General features: G+C 47.3%; 1 protein-coding gene across 1 annotated transcript in view; it reads left to right on the top strand.

The window, feature by feature from the left end:
- The window catches only part of TMEM178A (transmembrane protein 178A), a 198,385-nt gene extending 176,971 nt beyond the window's left edge, over positions 1 to 21,414 (top strand). Inside the window, exons 3-4 of the mRNA XM_075339444.1 lie at positions 6,557 to 6,694; positions 18,555 to 21,414. Of these exons, the coding sequence (XP_075195559.1) occupies positions 6,557 to 6,694; positions 18,555 to 18,796 (380 nt within the window). The 3' untranslated portion in view covers positions 18,797 to 21,414. The remainder of the gene's footprint in view (positions 1 to 6,556; positions 6,695 to 18,554) is intronic.
- Positions 21,415 to 22,275: the final 861 nt, after the last annotated feature.

Genomic DNA, 22,275 nt, shown 5'->3' with positions numbered 1-22,275 from the left:
GCGTGAGAGCTGCAGAGGCTCGTAACTAAGGTAAATATCGGGTAACCACCTTGGTTACCCGATGTTTATCTTGGATACAGCTTACCTCAGCTGTCAGACGCCGGCTCCTGCTCCCTCTGCTCGCTTCATTTGTCGCTCTCTCGCCGTCACACACAGCGATCTGTGTGTCACAGCAGGAGAGCGGCTTTGAAGAAAACGAACCAGGGCTGTGTGTAACGAGCAGCGATCTCGCAGCAGGGGCCAGATCGCTGCTCATTGTCACACACAGCGAGATCGCTAATGAGGTCACTGCTGCGTCACAAAAAGCGTGACTCAGCAGCGATCTCGGCAGTGAGCTCGCTGTGTGTGAAGCACCCCTTAGTGCAGGAACAGCTCATCTACTCCCTTTATGGAGATGCACAATCTTATCTCTCCTACTGGGATGATTTCATGGTAGCATAGTCTTTCTTGTCAGCAGCCATTATTAGTACAGGGTGTCCTAGCACCTAGCTAATGCTTCACTCACCCTCCCTTGGTTTAGCACTGAGTCTCCGCAGCTGCCAGTGCCTGTTATTGTCTGCAGCGCATTGAGGTCGTGTTGACAGTGCTAGAGCCAATAAGTGAGCTCAAGGATTGATACCAAAGTGGGACAAAATGAGGAAACCCCCCACAACACAACTCTACCATTGTTTTAGTTTTTGTATTTACAGCAGTCATACTATGGTAAAATGACATGGCACCATGATTCTCTAGGTCAATATGATTATGCTGATACCAACTTACAGTATATGATGTTTTTTCATATTTTATATTTTTTTTCTACTTTATTTTTGAAAGGGGGAAAGTGGGGTGATTTAAAATATATTTTAAATTACATGTTTTTTAATTTTTGCATCATATTTTTGTCCTATTAAAGGATTTGATAATTTGAATATTTGACCATGTATATGTCGCGGGCGGGGAGGAGGGTGTCAGCACACCGCGCTCACCCCTTCTGCTCGGGTCCGGCAGCTGCTCAGTGGTGGCTCGAGCTGTGGGCTGGATCCCGGGGGTTTCTCGAGCGACACTCCTCGCCCGTGAGTGAAAGGGGATTTGTGGTTGGGTGTGGGGATTGTTATAGTTCGTGACGCCACCCACGGTTGTGGTGATTGCACCACCGCTGCTCAATTCGAGGGTCCCGGGGATGGTGATGCGGAGCAGCCAGGTGTTGTGTTGCCCCTCCGTGGGTAGGGGTTGGTGATCCCGGGGCCCGGTGGTGGAGAAGGAGGTGCGGGGCCTGGTGGGCGCAGGGACGCGGGGGCAGCGCTGTGCCTTGCGGCACTGTGGTACTCACTCAGCCTGAGACTTGGACACAGTTTGTACGGTAAACCAAACGGCTGGTAGGACGGTCCCACAGACGGCTGCACCTGCACTCCCGGTAGTTGACGGTGATGTCCCTCTTCCTTGCACCTAAGTTTGACTTGTGGTAGCGGTGGATTCCCTCCGGTTACCCGCTCCCCGACTGCAATCTGGGCCGGAGGAGCTCTACACTTTGCCCGCATGCGCTGGCCCTGAGAAACTGGTGCCGTGGCGGTGGCGGTGTCTCTCTGCTTCAAGTTGGGCTGTTGCCGTCAATCGGGACTTGGTTGCTGGGGGATCTACGTCCCCTTCACTGACGGATTCGGCAAATTTGGCGACTCCTAGCCTTGCCGGGGTCTGAGAGGCCCCTGCCCTGGTGCTGACTGTCCTTCGGAACACTGCTCCAGACCACCGGGCACACAGCCAACGGGGTCCTTCCAGGAACTTCCAAACGGTCCCCCTCCAGACAGTCACCGCCGTCGCTGACCTTGCTGTTCTGGCCCTCCACAAAGCTGGACCCTTCAGGCTTTGCACACTCTCTGCTCTGTCACCACTTCTTGCTTTCCTCCTTTTCCACTTTCACTTAGTTGTTTACTCCTTTCTAGCCCTCAGCTAGACTTCACTCTTGCCCTTCCCGGGCTACTCTGCCTGGTTTCTCCCGCCTCCAGAACTGTGATCTCCTTGGTGGGCGGAGCCAACCGCCTGGCCCACCCCCTGGTGTGAATCATCAGCCTCTGGAGGAAGGCAACAAGGATTTCTGGTTAACTGTGATGTGCCTACCTGGAGTGTGGGGTGTGGTGGTGTTGTGACCTGTGACCCCTGGCTTGCCCAGGGCGACACATTCCCCCTTAGCAAAATGCAGACCGTCCGCGGGCTGCCGTCCTACACCGGTTTTATTTTTCTGAAAAAGGGGTAACAGGGTTAAACATAACATGAATAACATTTTTAATAACTTCTTCCCAAGACGGGAGGCACATTTACTTTAACGTTGCAACGGTTTACGGTTACGGTTTCCGCTCTCTCCCACCCAAGCAACCTGGCCCTGATGCTGCCCCTAAACCCCAGGCAGCACCCCTTGACCCACAGTCCAGCACACGGTACCCGAGCGGGATCTGTCCTTCCCTCCAGAGGGTAGCCACCGGTTCCTTTGGTGGCTGGGCCCCAGCCTGCTCTGCTCAGGGCCCTCCCTCCAACCTGCCTCTCCGGAGGCGGCACTGCGGAAAACGGTAACGGTAACCAACATATTTACAAGCCACTAACGTCTGTGGTTGCCCTGCAAGTTCACGGGCTTGTCCATGGATAGTTCCCATGCATTTTTAAACGGTCCCCACGGGGACAACGGTGCCGGCTCCAGCCGGTTGCAAATCACAGCAGACAATCAGATAAACTTCGGTTAATTTTCATTTTCCTTATCATTCTTTTCAAAACTTTTAAACAAACAGTGGTGGTCCCAACGGGGACGGTGCAACGGGCATCCGCTGCCCTACTCGATGTCTTCGTCCTCCTCACCCGGTTCGGGGTGGAAGGACACGGGCACCAGCCCCTCCAGTGCGTAGCAAGCACGGCGTGGAAGGGCCGCTCGATACCCATTGCCCCCGGCTCGGGGAACATAAGTGGCCTCCATGCCAGACAGGGCAACGACCCCCTCCTCTTCTTCCGACACAGGCTCGGTGTCAGGCCCGGAGTCGCTATCTTCTGCCCCCGCCGCAGTTACAGAGGGGTGTACATCCGATGGGCCGGGTGCGGTGCAGGGCGCGAGCGAGAAGGACGGAGGTAACACAGGAGCCAGGGGTAGACCGGGTCCCTCAGCCGCAGCGACCGGTCCCTTGGGGACACAGGGGCGTGGGTCATTCTCCAGCTCCTCCATCACGGCCTCCACTGCATACACTCGCGCCACAGCAACTAGGGCCTCTACCTCCGCGGCCCACTGCTCCATCAGCCCGCCGATCTGACTCTGGTAGCGACGGCAGATCCCCGCCGCCCGGGCTCTCAACCATGCTGCGGTCCCAGACACCGGCTCGGTAGTCTCTGCAGAACTAGGTGGGGCGGACATCTCGGCAGTTGTGCTTTCCAGGAACCCAGTCAGTCTGCAGAGTCCTGGCGTCCCTGCTTTTACAGCCGCAGCTACATGCGGCCAGCCGCCATCGCGTCCCCCTTAGCTCTTTCCGGCCCCTCCTCTCTCGGGGCGGGGACTTGGCCTTCGCGCCTCTACTGCTCGAGAAGACGCTCGAGCGGGAACTTTTCGCGCCAAAGATGGCGGCTTCTGCAATTTTTCTGCCGGATACCTCCGGCGGTAACAAGGCGCACCTCTACCAGACGGCAGAGCGGTAAGATCCTGTTCGTGACGCCAAGTTGTCGCGGGCGGGGAGGAGGGTGTCAGCACACCGCGCTCACCCCTTCTGCTCGGGTCTGGCAGCTGCTCAGTGGTAGCTCGAGCTGTGGGCCGGATCCCGGGGGTTTCTCGAGCGACACTCCTCGCCCGTGAGTGAAAGGGGATTTGTGGTTGGGTGTGGGGATTGTTATAGTTCGTGACGCCACCCACGGTTGTGGTGATTGCACCACCGCTGCTCAATTCGGGGGTCCCGGGGATGGTGATGCGGAGCAGCCAGGTGTTGTGTTGCCCCTCCGTGGGTAGGGGTTGGTGATCCCGGGGCCCGGTGGTGGAGAAGGAGGTGCGGGGCCTGGTGGGCGCAGGGACGCGGGGGCAGCGCTGTGCCTTGCGGCACTGTGGTACTCACTCAGCCTGAGACTTGGACACAGTTTGTACGGTAAACCAAACGGCTGGTAGGACGGTCCCACAGACGGCTGCACCTGCACTCCCGGTAGTTGACGGTGATGTCCCTCTTCCTTGCACCTAAGTGTGACTTGTGGTAGCGGTGGATTCCCTCCGGTTACCCGCTCCCCGACTGCAATCTGGGCCGGAGGAGCTCTACACTTTGCCCGCAGGCGCTGGCCCTGAGAAACTGGTGCCGTGGCGGTGGCGGTGTCTCTCTGCTTCAGGTTGGGCTGTTGCCGTCAATCGGGACTTGGTTGCTGGGGGATCTACGTCCCCTTCACTGACGGATTCGGCAAATTTGGCGACTCCTAGCCTTGCCGGGGTCCGAGAGGCCCCTGCCCTGGTGCTGACTGTCCTTCGGAACACTGCTCCAGACCACCGGGCACACAGCCAACGGGGTCCTTCCAGGAACTTCCAAACGGTCCCCCTCCAGACAGTCACCGCCGTCGCTGACCTTGCTGTTCTGGCCCTCCACAAAGCTGGACCCTTCAGGCTTTGCACACTCTCTGCTCTGTCACCACTTCTTGCTTTCCTCCTTTTCCACTTTCACTTAGTTGTTTACTCCTTTCTAGCCCTCAGCTAGACTTCACTCTTGCCCTTCCCGGGCTACTCTGCCTGGTTTCTCCCGCCTCCAGAACTGTGATCTCCTTGGTGGGCGGAGCCAACTGCCTGGCCCACCCCCTGGTGTGAATCATCAGCCTCTGGAGGAAGGCAACAAGGATTTCTGGTTAACTGTGATGTGCCTACCTGGAGTGTGGGGTGTGGTGGTGTTGTGACCTGTGACCCCTGGCTTGCCCAGGGCGACACATATACTATATACATAGTATTTTATTGAAGCAAAAGATGTAACTGATGTTCTTCCATGAAGCTCAGTCTATAGAGGGTACATAGGGAGACTTAGAGGGCATTGATTGGAGCTTCAACATTTCTCTGGAGGCCATGGTTACACACTGGTTCCTTGCAATCATGTTGTGCGAGACGATGGGAGCAAATGTCTGTGTGCACCGGCAATGATAACATGTAAATGCTGCTTTAAGTGATTAACAGTGGCATTTAAATGGTTAAACTGCAGCAAAAAGAGCTCACTTAAAGGCCTGTTCTCCACTAGCGTTTTTGTCCTGCAAATTCCCTCGCATTGAGAAATGGTTTGCAATCTTGCAAATGGTTTCCTATGAGGCTGTCTCCATTTCCCCGTTTTTTAAGGACTCTACACAGGCTCTCCATGAAATCGCAGCATGCTGCGATTTGATGCGATTCTCAGCTCTGTCACCCTCATGCAAGTCAGAATCCGGGTGGCATGCGCATGTCACACGGATCCTGACACTTGCATACCGGGTCAGACTGGCTACCGGAGGAATCTCCAGTAAAACCAGTCCTGGCCGCGGTTACATGCACTGAACCCCGGAGCTGTCCCCTGAGCTCTAGAGTGCAGCCTGAACAGCAAGCGCCGAGTGATTGATTCCCCAGCGACTGCTGGTCAGGTCAGCACAGCTGCAGACAGATCAGGCAGACGCTGGAGCTCAGATTACAGCTCTGGAGCTCAGTGCAGGTAACCGCGGCCAGGACAGGTTTTACAGGAGATTTCTCCTGTAGCCAGTCTGATGCTGCTTACCTAAAAACTCACATAGCACCCGCATGACGCTCACATGTCATACGGATGCTATGTGAGGAAAAAAAACACACACCGTACGCAGATCACACGCAGGATACTCGACTCACATTTTGAGCCGAGTATCGCTGTGATTAAAAAAACGCTAGTGGAGAAGAGGCCAAAGGCAGGTTCCGGCTGTACACCACTTGCATCTACCTGGTATAATGTAGTCTCAGCTCCTGAGTTTTATACACCCCTTAGTGATCAAAGACAAAAATGTCCATCATAGGTCATTAAGGATTCAAAGGGAACCTGTCATATAAAAATGCTCAACATTAGAGCCAACTGTCAGTCAGTGCTGGGGGCACAGTTACAGCGGCTGCTCACTATGCACAGAGCAATGATTGAAGCTGCACCAGCCCATCCTTATGACTGAAGCCTGCGGCTGCTGGGAGGAATAAAGTTTGTTTCCTCTCAGCAGTGTGGGCGCCGGGCAGGTTCAGAACACTATTACCTGCAGATTAACCACACATCTGCAGGTTAATAGCATTTTTTTACATGGCAGGTTCCCTTTAATGTTGAGTAATGTTGTCTCGTTTAATATTATTTTTTATTAAAGTGAGAAAATATAGTATAAATAATTTGAAAGTAAATCCAACCTAGTGGATTAGTCGATAAAATAAAAGGTATTCATAGCTTTTATTAGGTTTTGGAAGTTTTAATGTACAGAGGGGATTAAAGCACTTTGTTGTTATTTTTCATTTATGTTCCCAAATGAAATGTCTTAGGAAGACTGAACTTTTATCAACCTCTTACTTGTAAATTGCCACTGAGGAAAAGAAGATAATTCACCTTTTTTTCTGTCTGAACAGATTTAAGAAGAATTACTGCTGGCTTTTTGGGTATGGCCGCTGCTGTCCTCCTGTGTGGATGTATAGTAGCAGCAGTGAGTTTCTTTTGGGAAGAGAGCCTTACACAGCATGTGGCTGGACTGCTTTTTCTCATGACAGGTAAAACACGGATTAAATTAACTCACATTCAATTGATTTCATTCTAAGATATATCATTTTCCCTTTTTTTATCTATTTGTTTTACTCGCTTATATAGGGTCATCATGTTCTGCAGTACTTTGGCGATACCATCATCACTGTCCCCATTGGGGCTCACAATCAGAATTCCCTATTAGTATGTCTTGGAGTGTGAAAGGAAACCCAATTTGCCAGTTGGTCCTGGATTGTCACTTTTAATGAGATGTTGAAATATTTTTAATCGGAGATACCATAAGAATGCCCATACATTACATTACATTCGACAAAACTCATCTGACTCCCCTGGTGTATGGCAGAATAGTCAAATTATCTAATGTTAATGGGGAAGTATTGCCCCTTCTCCATTGTTGATACTGGGCAAAAAAAGAATTTGTTAACTTTGCAGTAAGTTGCAGGTTGTATTGCAGCTAAGAAAAATGAAAGTTTCTTTAGTAAAAGCATCTGAAAAAATGAGTTTCTGAGTACCTTGTCTAAAGTGTAGTTTGTTGGAAATGCGTGACTTGAGATTTAAGGATTTTGGATACAGACACTTTAAGGTCCAGTCACACTAAGCAACTTACCAGCGATCCCAACAACGATAGGGATCGCTGGTAAGTTGCTAGGAGGTTGCTGGTGAGATGTCACACTGCGACGCTCCAGCGATCCCACCAGCAACCTGACCTGGCAGGGATCGCTGGAGCGTGGCTACACAAGTTGCTGGTGAGCTCACCAGCAACCAGTGACCAGCCCCCAGCGCCGCGTGGAAGATGCTGCGCTTGGTAACTAAGGTAAATATCGGGAAACCAACCCGATATTTACCTTGGTTACCAGCTCACGCAGCTACACGTGCAGAGAGCAGGGAGCAGCGCACACTGAGTGCTGGCTCCCTGCTCTCCTAGTACAGCACACATGGGGTTAATTACCCGATGTGTGCTGCAGCTAAATGTGCACAGAGCAGGGAGCAGCGCACACTGAGCGCTGGCTCCTTGCTCTCCTAGTTACAGCACACATCGGGTTAATTAACCCGATGTGTGCTGCAGCTACATGTGCACAGAGCAGGAGCCGGCACTGACAGTGAGAGCGGGTATCAAAGGTAAATATCGGGTAACCAAGGACAGGGCTGCTTGGTTACCCGATGTTTACATTAGTTACCAGCCTCAGCAGAAGCCGGCTCCTGCTGCCTGCACATTTAGTTGTTGCGGTCTCGCTGTCACACACAGCGATCTGTGCTTCACAGCGGGACAGCAACAACTAAAAAATGGCCCAGGACATTCATCAACAACCAACGACCTCACAGCAGGGGCCAGGTTGTTGCTGGATGTCACACACAGCAACATCGCTAGCAACGTCACAAAAGTTGTTCGTTAGCAGCGATGTTGCTAGCGATGTTGCTTAGTGTGACGGGGCCTTTAGAAAGGAGTAACTTGTATTAATCTACTGTTTGTATTTATTTGTATAACTGTCTGTGTTTGTGTAATCCTCATTAGGATAATGTGCTTCACTATTGACAGTGCCATCCAGTGTAAAAATATTCTGTGAAATGTTAGCAATTACAGCCATGTTTCTACAAAGGCTTCTCATTTTAGGGGCTCAAAAGTAATTGGACAAGTTTACTTTAACATAAATAAAATGTTCATTTTTAATACTTTGTAGAGAATCCTTTGCCGGGAATAACTGATTGAATTCTGGAAGCCATGGATATCACCTGGATTTCCCCTTTGTGATGCTTTGCTGGTCTTTACTGCAGCTGACTTTAGTTGTTGCTTGTTTGTGGGTATAATTGCCTTAAGTTTTAAATACTCAATTGAGTTAAGATCTGGTAATCTACTCTGACATTTCAAAATGGGTAAGGAGGACAGGGCACTACGCTATGTGTAGAGACATACGGGGGAAAATACCCCTTAAAACGTACACAGCCGTTACGCTGAACGCAGCAAAATTATGGATGGCAAGAACACTAAAATTGGAAAAACATTGTCACAGCTGCGGGGTGCTACTTCAAGCAAACAGACAACATGATCCACTTTGTGAGATAGTAGAAAAAATGATGAAGAGCACTCACCAGTAGTTGCTGTACAGATAGGTGTAAGTTTATTCACAAGTGCAGTAATACATGTGAAGGCAGGCGGGGAGGGAGCAGGACGGGACGGCACGTCAGACGACGGCCGTTTCGCACTCTATACTAGTGCTTTGACGGGTCTGACCAGTCGGAGCACTAGTATAGAGTGCGAAACGGCCGTTTCCTGCTCCCTCCACATGTATTACCGCACTTGTGAATAAACTTACACCTATCTGCACAGCAACTACTGGTGAGTGCTCTTCATCATTTTTTCTACTATCTCACAAAGTGGTACTCTTACATTTCAGAATATACCTATTCTTTGCCTTCAAAAATTCCTGCATTACTTTCACAGCATATATTGGGTTTTGTCCATCTTTACTGTGAAGCACTGTCTAATCAACCTTGCTGTATTTGATTGAATCTGAGTGGACAGTATAGCCCTGTACACTTCAGAATTCAACCTGCTGCTTCAGTCACATCATCAATAAACACTAGGTACTCAAAGCCATTGAAAGCCATGCATGCCTATGCCATCACGTTGCCTCCATCATGTTTTACAGAGAATGTAGGGTACTTTGGAATATGAGCCATTCCAAGTCTCCTGCATACACTTTCCTCCTCCCACCATTATGGTACAGGCTGATCTTAATTTCATCTGTCTAATGAATGCTTTTTTAGAACTGGGCTGGCTTCTTTAGATGTTATTTTTTCAAAGTCTAATCTGGTCTTTCTATTTTTAAGGCTGATTAATAATTTTGCACCCTGTTGTAAACCTTATGAATTTGCTCTCATGATGTATTTGCTTTAAAATAGACTTAGATACTGAAATACATACTTCTTGGAGAGTTTTCTTCACTTGCATGTGTGACGCCCTGGACTAGCCAGGTAGTCACAGATAGCGCCCCGCACAACACCTGTCCCCTAATAAGGTGCAAATATTTCAAAAGACTGACCTGCACATCCTACAAGTGTGTATAGGTGCCAGCTGAAAAAACCTAGCAAATACAAAATGGATACAGCCGCACACTAAATGCCATCAATGTATAAGGGAACTCTGGTACTGCATTACTGCTATATGAAAAAAATGAGATTTTTAGTTTATGAATTGGCCAATGCATGTAAGCCCGGAAACCAAACGGCAAGGTAAATCTCAATATTCCGGGTCCCTAACTAAAATGCCACTATCTAGGTTAAAAACATCCTTGTCTGGGCAGCTAGACTAAAAATCTAACTTGAAATGCCACTATCTGGACTAACCTCCATGTCTGGGCAGCTAGGACTCCTGGTATAAGCATTGTGAACACAGCCTGGTTTATAGGGCGGAGTGCTCAGTCATAAAAAAACTCACTGCAAATATTTCAAAAGACTGACCTGCACATCCTACAAGTGTGTATAGGTGCCAGCTGAAAAAACGTAGCAAATACAAAATGGATACAGCCGCACACTAAATGCCATCAATGTATAAGGGAACTCTGGTACTGCATTACTGCTATATGAAAAAAATGAGATTTTTAGTTTATGAATTGGCCAATGCATGTAAGCCCGGAAACCAAACGGCAAGGTAAATCTCAATATTCCGGGTCCCTAACTAAAATGCTACTATCTAGGTTAAAAACATCCTTGTCTGGGCAGCTAGACTAAAAATCTAACTTGAAATGCCACTATCTGGACTAACCTCCATGTCTGGGCAGCTAGGACTCCTGGTATAAGGATTGTGAACACAGCCTGGTTTATAGGGCGGAGTGCTCAGTCAGAAAAAAACTCACTGCAAATATTTCAAAAGACTGACCTGCACATCCTACAAGTGTGTATAGGTGCCAGCTGAAATACCTAGCAAATACAAAATGGATACAGCCGCACACTAAATGCCATCAATGTATAAGGGAACTCTGGTACTGCATTACTGCTATATGAAAAAAATGAGATTTTTAGTTTATGAATTGGCCAATGCATGTAAGCCCGGAAACCAAACGGCAAGGTAAATCTCAATATTCTGGGTCCCTAACTAAAATGCCACTATCTAGGTTAAAAACATCCTTGTCTGGGCAGCTAGACTAAAAATCTAACTTGAAATGCCACTATCTGGACTAACCTCCATGTCTGGGCAGCTAGGACTCCTGGTATAAGGATTGTGAACACAGCCTGGTTTATAGGGCAGAGTGCTCAGTCAGAAAAAACTCACTGCAAATATTTCAAAAGACTGACCTGCACATCCTACAAGTGTGTATAGGTGCCAGCTGAAAAAACCTAGCAGGGTTGGAGCCCGGGCACCTTTGGCTAGGAGGCAAGCGGTGGCCTCAGCCTGCAGGAGTCAGGAAGGCGGCTCGGTGGAACCGTGGTGGACCGGGACAGGGTAGTGGCCCACCGGTACCGACCCGGGGAACCGAGTCGGAAACCGGAGCACAAAGGGGGGTACTCAGACCCTGAAATGAGGTCCAGAAGCCACTGGACCGAGTTAATATACTGATTACGGTCTGGACTATAGGTCCTTTCCCACCCAAAGTCCCGACTGAAGACAACAGCCCAACGAGGGGGATAGAAAGCCACCGCACAGGCAGAGAGATCCCATGGGCCAGCATCTGCGGGCAAAAGGGCTCTCCCGACATTCACAAAGCCGGGAAGTGGACTCCCGTCACTGAAGCACAGTCAGTCCACAGATACACAACACGGTGCAGGAGAAAGGCAGAGACCACCAACCGGGTGGGGGACCCAACGCAGCCGGCTGCGGACACCGACCACCATCAACTTGGTTTACCAGAGACTTGTGTGTGTTACTAATCATGAGTACAACAGTGCCCTCTGGCCTCGCACCTCCCTGCACCGCCCAACCACACAACACCAAACGGGTACCGGGGCCATCATCCCTGCCCATGGAGGGGTTAACATCTTGCTGCGCAACATCTCCCACGGGTGCCCAGTAAACGCAGTGGTGGTATCCACCTTCACCACAACCCGTGGGTGGTGTCACGAACTAAACACGGCCGTACACCTACCCCCCCTTTAGATCCAAGTGGACCACAGTGCCCCCTGATCCGGAGACACTTGAGTCACCACCCAGCGAGTCCGGATCCAAGCGGCTCGGTTGCCGCCGAGCACGGGGCGGTACACATGGATGTTGTCAATGGGTTTTTCTTCACAACAGAAATTATACATCCACCACCATTGTCTTCCGTGGACATCCAGGTCTTTTTGAGTTCTGAAGCTCATCAGTGCACTCTTTTTATTTTACCAAACTAGTGATTTGGGTACTCCTAACATTTCTGGTATGTCTCTGATGGATTTCTTTTTTTTTCTCAGCTTTGTGATGGTCTATTTCTATTGTATTGAGAGCTCCTTTGAATGCATTTTGTAGGTTCAGAGCAATAACTTCCAAATGCAAATGCACACCTGGAATCAGTTTCAGACCTTTTACCTGTTTAATTGATGATGAATTATCAAGGGAATAGCCTGTGCAGCCCATTAAAGAGCTTTTGAAATAATTGTCCGATTACTTTTGGTCACTTGAAAAAAAAAGCAGCTACATGTTAAGAGCTGTAATTCATAAATTCTTACTCTAATTGAGATGTGCATATCCTCGAATTAAAGCTGAAAGTCTGAACTTTAAGGCAATATTGATAATATAACTATCTTGAAAATGTTTTGGTAAACAGTTAAAATGCCAAAACTTGCATCACTGTCCAAATATTTCTGGAAGCAACTGTATAGATGATCTATAGGCTGAACACAGATCTCCATATGAATCTCACTCCAGAACATGATTGTTCTCTCACCTGTGCAATCCTTTGTTGAGGTCACATGATGCAGTGCTTCCAGTGCTGATGGGATGTCAACATTGAAGTTTCCCCCTTGGCATGACCTGGTGACAGATTCCTTTTAAGATCTAGGTATTTCTATAAATTAACTATCCTTAAAAGAGTTGTTTCATCTCCTGTAGCAGTGCACTTGCTCATCAGATTTCCTGCTTGCTAAGGTGCGTGGTGTGTTCCTGCTTGATTCTCAGTTCTCTCCAGTGGTATTGTAGTGGTGTTGGTCCAAATTGTGTGGTTCCTGATGCTGCAAGCAGAGGCAGCTTTGTCTTTACAACATCTGAAGAGCACCAATGCACTCAAGCGAGCTGGATCAGTAGATAACAATGTGCTCCAGTGATCTGCTAGCTTCACAGCAACAGATTAAAAATAGCTTGTAAGCATTGTACATGTTTGTCAACGACTGCTAGACTGCAGCCATTGCTGTTAACCTCAGTAAACACTAGGATTATGTCAGTGCATTTTTAAAGGATAGTCCAGGCTTGGGGCACAATTATGCAGTCACTTTATGTGACTGCTGACTTGTGAATGCTCACATTGCGCAATAGGCACACTGTGAGGATACTTCAGTGCCGGCACCAGGGAATGGGCAGCTTTACCACGAGTATGCAATTTGCATACATGTGTTCAAACGCTGACTCGAAATGCATGGCCTCACTCAATACAAGTGAATTGAACGAGGCCGGACACATCTAGTTGGATTGTGGCCGGAAGTATGCAAATAGCATGCTTGTGGTCACACGACCGCCCACTCCAGGCGCCTGCATCGGAAAGGCCTGACAGCACACTGTACACTGAGGATTCACAATTCTGTAGTTACATAGATTGGCTGCAGATTTGTCCCTCAAGCCTGGAGGACCCCTTTAAGAATGGAGAGGATTTTTAATTAAAGGAAAACTGCAATGTTTCTTGTTTTTACAGGCAATTTGCCACTGTAGCCAATAAAGAACATGAGAATAAAAATTGCAAGTTTTTTTTACAAAACATAATTTAAACCTAGAATTCTTAAAGTGGTAGGGCAGGGGTGATTCTCTGGACTTTCTTCTGATAATAAATAAGGTTGATAAACCAAGTTGTTAATGCACTTCTGCTATAAAACCAGAAGATTTTCATTAGGGTGGCATGGTGGCTCAGTGGTTAGCACTGCAGTCTTAAAGCGCTGGGGTCCTGGGTTTGAATCCCACCAAGGACAACATCTGCAAGGAGTTTGTATGTTCTCCCCATGTTTGCATGGGTTTCTTCTTGACTCTCCGGTTTCCTCCCACACTCCAAAAACATACAGATAGGGAATTTAGATTGTGAGCCCCAATGGGGACAGTGTTCCTGATGTATGTCAAGCGCTGCGGAATATGTTAGCGCTATATAAAAAATAAAGTTTGGGGTTTTTTTCATTGCAGCATATTTAAAGGGACTTTGGCACCAGCTTATTGCCACCTAATCTGAGAGCAGCATAATGAGGGAAAAGAGCCCCGAATTCTAGAGGTGTATCAATTACTGGCCTGCATAGTGCAGTTTTTGTAAAATTATTGTTTAATTAGCAGGAGTTTACCATTAGAGGACTACTTTTCCTGCTGCCAGGTAGTCCAGCAGATGCATGAGCTCGTTATAACCCTTCTCTATATTCAAATAACTGCTAGATCTACAACAGAAAAAACATTGATTTTATCAAAATGACAACAAACAGCTCAGTAAGTGACACATCGCTGGAATCAGGGTCTCTGTCTCCACATCATGCTGCTCTCAGATGAGGGAGCAAAAACCTGGTAACAACTTCTCTTTAAAGCAGACAGCAGTTTCAGACAATGAATAAGCATGATTAAACCAAATATTATAACTAGAGTTATCTTATTATTAGCATATATCTATAATTATAAATGGACTTAGTTCTGATATTAATAGTTTAATTTTATTGGGGAAGTGACAGAATTTTTTTAACCCCTTAACGACCCTTGACGTACTGGGTACGTCATGGTTACATGGTGCTAAACGACCCATGACGTACCCAGTACGTCATGGCGAAATCGCGGCCCCGGAGCCCCCGTGAGTGCGATCGGTGTAATTAAATAGTAGTTTCGGGAATGAGGGGACCTCTGCCTGACCTCAGGAGGGGTGGTGCCTCCTCCCCGAACCTACAGAGGCTGTGATTGGCTGATTAACGCCGCTCAGCCAATTACAGTTACTTTAATGTTCCAGGCATTGAAAATGGCTGGAACATTGAAATCCAGCCCTGACCAGAGCAGCTGTAGCTCTGATCATTGGCTGGAGCTGGGTGATCGGTGCTTCACCCGCCCCCAGCTCTGATTGGAGAGATCGGTCTTGTGACCGATCTCTCCAATCACCGTGGATCTGGTGCCGGTGACCTGTGTCTGCCCCTGAAAGCTGAGGAGAGCGGTCGCCTATCGGTAAGTTATAGCCCCCCGATCCACCACTGTCTCCGCCCCGCCGCTGTCCTCAATCGCCCCGCCGCTGCCCCCGATCCGCCGCTGTCCCCGATCACCCCGCCGCTGTCCCCGATCGCCACCGCCAGCAACGCCGCTGTCCCCGCCAGCCATGCCGCTGTCCCTGCCACCGCCAGCCACGCGGCTCACCCCGCCGCTGTCCCCGATCGCCACCGCCAGCCACGCCGTTGTCCCCGCCGCCACTGCCAACCACACCACTGTCCCCGCTACTGTCACCGCCGCTGTCCCCGGCAGCGCCAGCCACGCCGCTGTACCCAATCACCCCGCCACTGTCCCCGATCGCCCCCGCCAGCCACGCCGCTGTCCCCGCCAGCCACGCCTCTGTCCCCGCCACGCCCGCCACTGTCCACACCGCCATCGCCAGCCATGCCGCTATCCCTGCCACCGTCGCACCCACCTTTTTCAGCCGCCACAGCCCCCGAATCTGCCGCCACTGTTCCCGATCGGCTGCTGCCTCCTCCATTGGCTGCCCCTTCTCCATCCGCCACTACACCTCCCCCCTCCTCCTCCATGTGCTGCCAGCTGCCCCCCTCCGTGTGCTGCCTCCCTCCATGTGCTGCCTCCCCCCCTCCATGTGCTGCCTCCTCCCCCTCCATATGCTGCCTCCTCTGCTGCCTCCCCCCCTCCATGTGCTGCCTCCCCCCCTCATGTGCCATCGCTCTCTCCATTCAGACTCTGCCCCCCTCCCCGATCTGCTGCCTGCTCTCTCCCATCCTCTTCATCTATGCCCCCTCTCACCCTCCTCAATCTGTTGCCTCCTTCATCTGCTGCCTCTTCTGTCTGCTGTGATCCTGCTGCCTAGATCCATCCTGTAAGGTAGTTATCCCCAATCTCACCCCCCCATCCTCCGCCGCTCCTCCATCCGCTGCGCCATTTCCCATCTTCCATCCGCTGCGCCCTTTCCCATCCTCTGCCGCTCCTCCATCCGCTGAGCCCTTTCTCATCTTCCATCCGCTGCGCCCTTTCTCATCTGCCGCCCCTCCATCCGCCGCCGTGCCCTATAGCATCGCATTATCCAGTGCAGTTGCTCGCTTCCAGACTGGAGTGGATGATGCGATGCGAGACTCGTGCATTGCTCTCATGTTTGGCACTGGTCTTAGAGGCAGGTGCTCATATTTTTTTATTCTTTTTTTTTTTTTTACTGACATCCGTATTTTTTATTTCGCCAAACTAATTTTTTTGTATATGGGGAAGTCTAGTTTCCAAAATGGGGTCACATGTGGGGGAGCTCCATTGTTTAGGCACCTCAGGGGGTCTCCAAATGCAACATGGTGTCTGCTAATAATTCCAACTAATTTTGCTGTGAAATGGCACTCCTTCTCTTCTGAGCCCCGCCGTGCGCCCAAACAATTGATTTCCACCACATGTGAGGGATCTGTGTACTCAGGAGAAATTTCACAATATGTTTTATGGTGCATTTTTTCCTGATACCCTTGTGGAAAAAAAGCTATCTGGTTGAAAAAACAATTTTGTTGTAAAAAAAATAAATAAAATATTTTCACGGATGAACATTACAAACGTTTGTGAAGCCTCCAGAGGTTTAAAGTGCTCACTAAACAGCTAGATAAATTACATGAGGTGTCTAGTTTCCAAAATGGGGTCAATTGTGGGGGAGCTCTATTGTTTAGGCACCTCAGGGGGTCTTCAAACGCAACATGGCGTCCGCTAATAATTCCAACCAATTTTGCTGTGAAATGGCGCTCCTTCTTTTCTGAGCCCCGCTGTGCGCCCAAACAATTGATTTCCTCCACATATGAGGTATCGTCGTACTCAGGAGAAATTGTACAATACGTTCTATGGTGCATTTTTCCCTGATACCCTTGTGAAAAAAAGCTACCTGTTTGAAAAAACAATTTTGTGGTAAAAAAAAAAATATATTTTCACGGCTGAACATTACAAACTTTTGTGAAGCCTCCAAGGGTTCAAAGTGCTCACTAAACAGCTAGATAAATTCCATGAGGGCTCTAGTTTCCAAAATGGGGTCACTTGTGGGGGAGCTCCATTGTTTAGGCACCTCAGGGGGTCTTCAAACCCGACATGGCGTCCGCTAATGAGAGCAGCTAATTTTGCACTCAAAAATTCAAATGGCGCCCCTTGCCTTCCGAGTCCAGCCGTGTGCCCAAACATTTGATTTCCACCACATATGAGGTATCTGCGTACTGAGGAGAAAATGGACAATACATTTCATGGTGCATTTTTTCCTGATACCCTTGTGATAAAAAAAAGCTACCTGGTTGAAGCAACAGTTTTGTGGTTGAAAATTTTTTTTTTTCTTTTCACGGCTCAACGTTATAAATGTCTGTGAAGCCCCCAGGGGTTCAAAGTGCACATCAAACATCTAGAAAAATTATTTGAGGGCTCTAGTTTCCAAAATGGGGTCACGTATGGGGGAGCTCCATTGTTTAGGCACCTCAGGAGGTCTTCAAACCCGACATGGCGTCCGCTAATGAGTGCAGCTAATTTTGCACTCAAAAATTCAAATGGCGCTCCTTGCCTTCCGAGCCCTGCCATGTGCACAAACATTTGATCTCCACCACATATGAGGTATCTGCGTACTCAGGAGAAAATGTACGATACATTTTATGATCCATTTTTCCTGATACCCTTGTGAAAATGCTAAATTTTATGGCTAAAGTAACGTTTTTGTGTAAAAAAAGTTAAATTTTCATTTTTCCTTCTACATTGCTTTGGTTGCTGTGAAGCTCCTAAAGGGTTAATGAACTTCTTGGATGTGGTTTTGAGTGAGGGGTGCAGATTTTAGAATAGGGTCACTTTTGGGTATTTTCTGTCGCCTAGGTTTCTCAAATCACTCCAAATGTGATGTGGTACCTAAAAAAATTTTTTTTGTAAATTTTGTTGGAAAAATGAGAAATTACTGATGAACTTTGAACCCTTCTAACTTCCTAACGGAATTTTTTTTTTTCAAAAATTGTGCTGGTGTAAAGTAGACATGTGGGAAATGTTATTTAGTAACTATTTTGTGTGACATATCTCTCAGATTTATGGGCATAAAATATCAAATTTTGAAAATTGCAAAATTTTCAAAATGTTTGCCAAATTTCTGAAATTTTCACAAATAAATGCAAAACATATCGGCCTAAATTTACCACTGACATGAAGTACAATATGCCACGAAAAAACAATGTTAGAATCGCCAGGATCTGTTGAAGCGTTCCAGAGTTATAACCTGTCAAAGTGACACTGGTCAGAATTGCAAAAAATGGCCGGGTCTTTAATGTGAAAACCGGCTGGGGGCTTAAGGGGTTAATATCTTACATTATATTCTACTGCCCCAGCATTATAACATATATTGTAATATGCTACTGCTTTGAGCAATAAAAAGCCATTCTACTGTATGTGTTCAAAATATTCATTCATTTTGAGTTATTTTTAACAATTTATTTAAATTCAGTATGTGAAATTGAACCTTAATCCAGTAGTTAAGATCTATATGAACTCAGAGAAACTTGAATTATATTTTTCTAACTTCTTATGTTTCTTTAATTTGTTTTTAGGAATCTTTTGTACAATTTCTTTGTGTACATATGCAGCAAGTGTCGCTTATGATCTAAACCGCCTGCCAAAATTTATTTATGGGCTTCCAAGTGATGTGGAACATGGATACAGCTGGTCTTTGTTTTGTGCGTGGTGCAGTCTGGGCTTGATAGTAGCAGCTGGATGCCTCTGCACCGCCTACCCGTTTATCAGCAGGACCAAGATTTTGCATCTCAAGTTTGCCAGAGACACTTGTGTATGACTGTGAGATCAGCAATGTTTATGACTTTGTTTCAATCTTCAAGACATTGAGTGCAATACCGGACTGGCTAAGCGTGATCTGCACGTATCTCTAGAATAACAGAATATCTTGTTTAAAGCACAAGTTCCAAATCCTTAAAAGATTAAAAAAAAAAAGGTAACGTCTTGTTATGTGAAATGCATATGTATGATGACCCAAGATACCTTCCATCGATGGATCTCGACCTTCGACCTGCTTGATCACCTCTATAGACCAAAACTGGAATGTCAAGCAATTAAGTTAATTTCAAATAGATTTAAAATAATACATTGAAATCTCTTGAAAAAACACCAGGAGTTCATCATATTTTTTTAATACCTACTCTATTATTTCTGCAGCATATTTAAGTTTATGACAATGATGTTTTATATATAGTTCTGTTATTTCGGGTTTTTTTCTTCTCAGATTTTTACTTTGTTATTCCTAATAATGAAAATAAATCAGGCATATTGTTAAATCAAACCTGCAGCTCAAAATATATGCTGTTATTACCACATTTGATAAATTTCTCATTTAATTTTATATTTTAAATCCATTTCAACGCATGTTCCAGTATTGTATCCCATCACAAAATATTATTTTTAAAACTGTCAATCCTGTTGTGCCATAAAAAATACATTATAAAATACCATGGACTAAATTATTTCAGACCTGTGCATATTGTAACTTGTCTATTGTATTACAGTTTCCAAAAAGGTATGTTTTGATGAAAAAACAAACACATGACAAATATTAAATGTTGTGATTCAGAGAATCTGCAGTCTGTTCCAAAACGTGCAGTTTTTTCTTCTGCACATGCATATATTTTTTTAAATGGAGTCTGTCAGCAGATTTTTGCTATGGAGTCTGAGAGCTGCATGATGTACGGACAGAGAGCCTCATTAAAGCGATGTTTCACTTACTGGGCTGCTTGGTGCAGTTTTGATAGAATATTTGTTTTCAATGCTGTAGATGTAGCATAGCTCAGAATGCTGAGCTGTGTATAACCCTGCCCCATCACTTATTGGTTGCTTCCTGTGTTTTTTATTAGGGATGATCGAATACCACAAATATCCGACTGCGAATATTCGCCGAATAGGTTGCCGCTATTCGACTATTCGCGAATATTCGATGCACAATGAAAGTCTATGGAAAACTTGAATAACAATTATTCGGGCTTCCCATAGACTTACATTGCGCATCGAATATTCGCATAGCGGCGACCTATTTGTCAGATATTCGCAAAGTTGGATATTTGTGGTATTCTATCATCCCTATTCTTTATGCATTGTCAGAAAGCTGCCAATCAGTGGTGAGGGTGGAGTTACACTGATTAGTTGGACACATAGTCCTCTTCTGCTGATAAAACACTGATTGTATTGAAAACATAGCACACATCCTAATAAGTGACACATCCTTATCACTATCATGCACTCTGCCCTTAAGGTACCTTCACACTTTAGCGATGCAGCAGCGATCCGACCAGCGATCTGACTTGGTCAGGATCGCTGCTGCATTGCTACATGGTCGCTGGTGAGCTGTCAAACAGGCAGATCTCACCAGCGACCAGTGACCAGCCCCCAGCCAGCAGCGACGTGCAAGCAACGCTGCGCTTGCACGGAGCCGGCGTCTGGAAGCTGCGGACACTGGTAACTAAGGTAAACATCGGGTATGGTTACCCAATGTTTACATTAGTTACCAGCGCACACCGCTTAGCTTAGCGCTGGCTCCTTGCTCTCCTAGCTACAGTACACATCGTGTTAATTAACCCGATGTGTACAGCAGCTACATGTGCAGAGAGCCGGAGCCGGCAGCACAGGCAGCGTGAGAGCTGCGGAGGCTGGTAACTAAGGTAAATATCGGGTAACCACCTTGGTTACCCGATGTTTATCTTGGTTACAGCTTACCGCAGCTGCCAGACACCGGCTCCTGCTCCCTGCTCGCTTCATTTGTCGCTCTCTCGCTGTCACACACAGCGATCTGTGTGTCACAGTGGGAGAGCGCCTTTGAAGAAAACGAAGCAGCGATCTCGCAGCAGGGGCCAGATCGCTGCTCAGTGTCACACACAGCGAGATCGCTAATGAGGTCACTGCTGCGTCACAAAAAGCGTGACTCAGCAGCGATCTCGGCAGCGAGCTCGCTGTGTGTGAAGCACACCTCATGTTACACTGCTGTCAGATTAAATAGCAAAAAAAGGCTAACAGGTTCCTTTCAATCCCCTAGACCCACATTGTACTGTAATTTGTCGCAGATTTTCTGTATGCAATTTGCAGCATATATATTGTAACACTTCCTATTTGCACTTACTTGTCTAAATTATTATTATTATTATTATTATTATAAACCAACCCAGTTTTTTACATAATAGAGATGCCCAATGCAATATTTCTGCTAAAACACAAATTAGTAATTAGATTGCAGGACAGATGAATTTTTCCTATGGCTGGTGTGTAATTTGTAAAACTACTGTAAAGCACTACAAGGACGTAGGAACCTTTATGGATTCCAGTCTCTGAAAATGGCACAATGGACTTCCTTCATTATAAAAATGCACAGTAGGCTCACTCGGTTAATAAATGATTTTCTTTATAAAATTAAAACTGACTTTTCAGTCAATTATTTTTGTCCCACGTTGTTGTATGTACATATTTTGTTTTCTTTTTAAATGCATGTGTAGATATTCTTTTCTGCTGCTTTTAAGTAAACACAAATGTTTCTTGTGTTGGCCAAAAAAAACAAAATTGTGGTTACACCTTTTGCTCCTTCATTTAAAGGGAACCTGTCACCAGATTTTTCTCTATGCAATAAAAGAATCACCTTCTGCAGCTCCTGGGCTGCATTCTAGGAAGGTGCACCTTGTCCCTGACTCCCCTTTTAGACCCCAAAAATAACTTTATAAAACTTGGCCCTTAGGTATGCTAATTACCTTTGTGGGCCACAGGGGCTGGCTCATTTTCTGCTCCATTTCCCCCCTCCTGCTGCTGATCGCCGTCCTTCTTTCTTGATTGACGGGATGACGCCCTCTGTCATCCTCCTCGTCGCATTTTCAAATCTCGCGCCTTAGGTCTGCTCGCGCAGGCGCAGTTCACTTTGCCATATCTCGGGCAGAGCGCCAGTGAGCTAAATGTGCAGGCGCGAGATTATGGGTGGGTACTAGGATGACGCTGGTGAGGTGTTTGCTGTGCATTACCTCACCAGCCTCATCCTAGTACCCGCCCATAATGTCGCGCCTACGTAATTTAGCTCACTGGCGCTCTGCCCGGGATATGGCAGAATAAACTGCGCCTGCGCGAGCAGACCTAACTGCACAGGCGCGAGATTTGAAAATGCGTCGAGGAGGCTGACAGAGGGCGTCATCCCGTCAATCAAGGAAGGAGGCCAGCGATCAGCGGCAGGAGGGGGGAAACAGAGCAGAAAATGAATCAGCCCCTGTGGCCCACAAAGGTAATTAGCATACCTAA

The sequence above is a fragment of the Anomaloglossus baeobatrachus genome, chromosome 3 (assembly GCF_048569485.1).
Source record: "Anomaloglossus baeobatrachus isolate aAnoBae1 chromosome 3, aAnoBae1.hap1, whole genome shotgun sequence".
Lineage (NCBI taxonomy): Eukaryota > Metazoa > Chordata > Amphibia > Anura > Aromobatidae > Anomaloglossus > Anomaloglossus baeobatrachus.
This window is presented reverse-complemented; position numbering and strand designations above follow the sequence as displayed.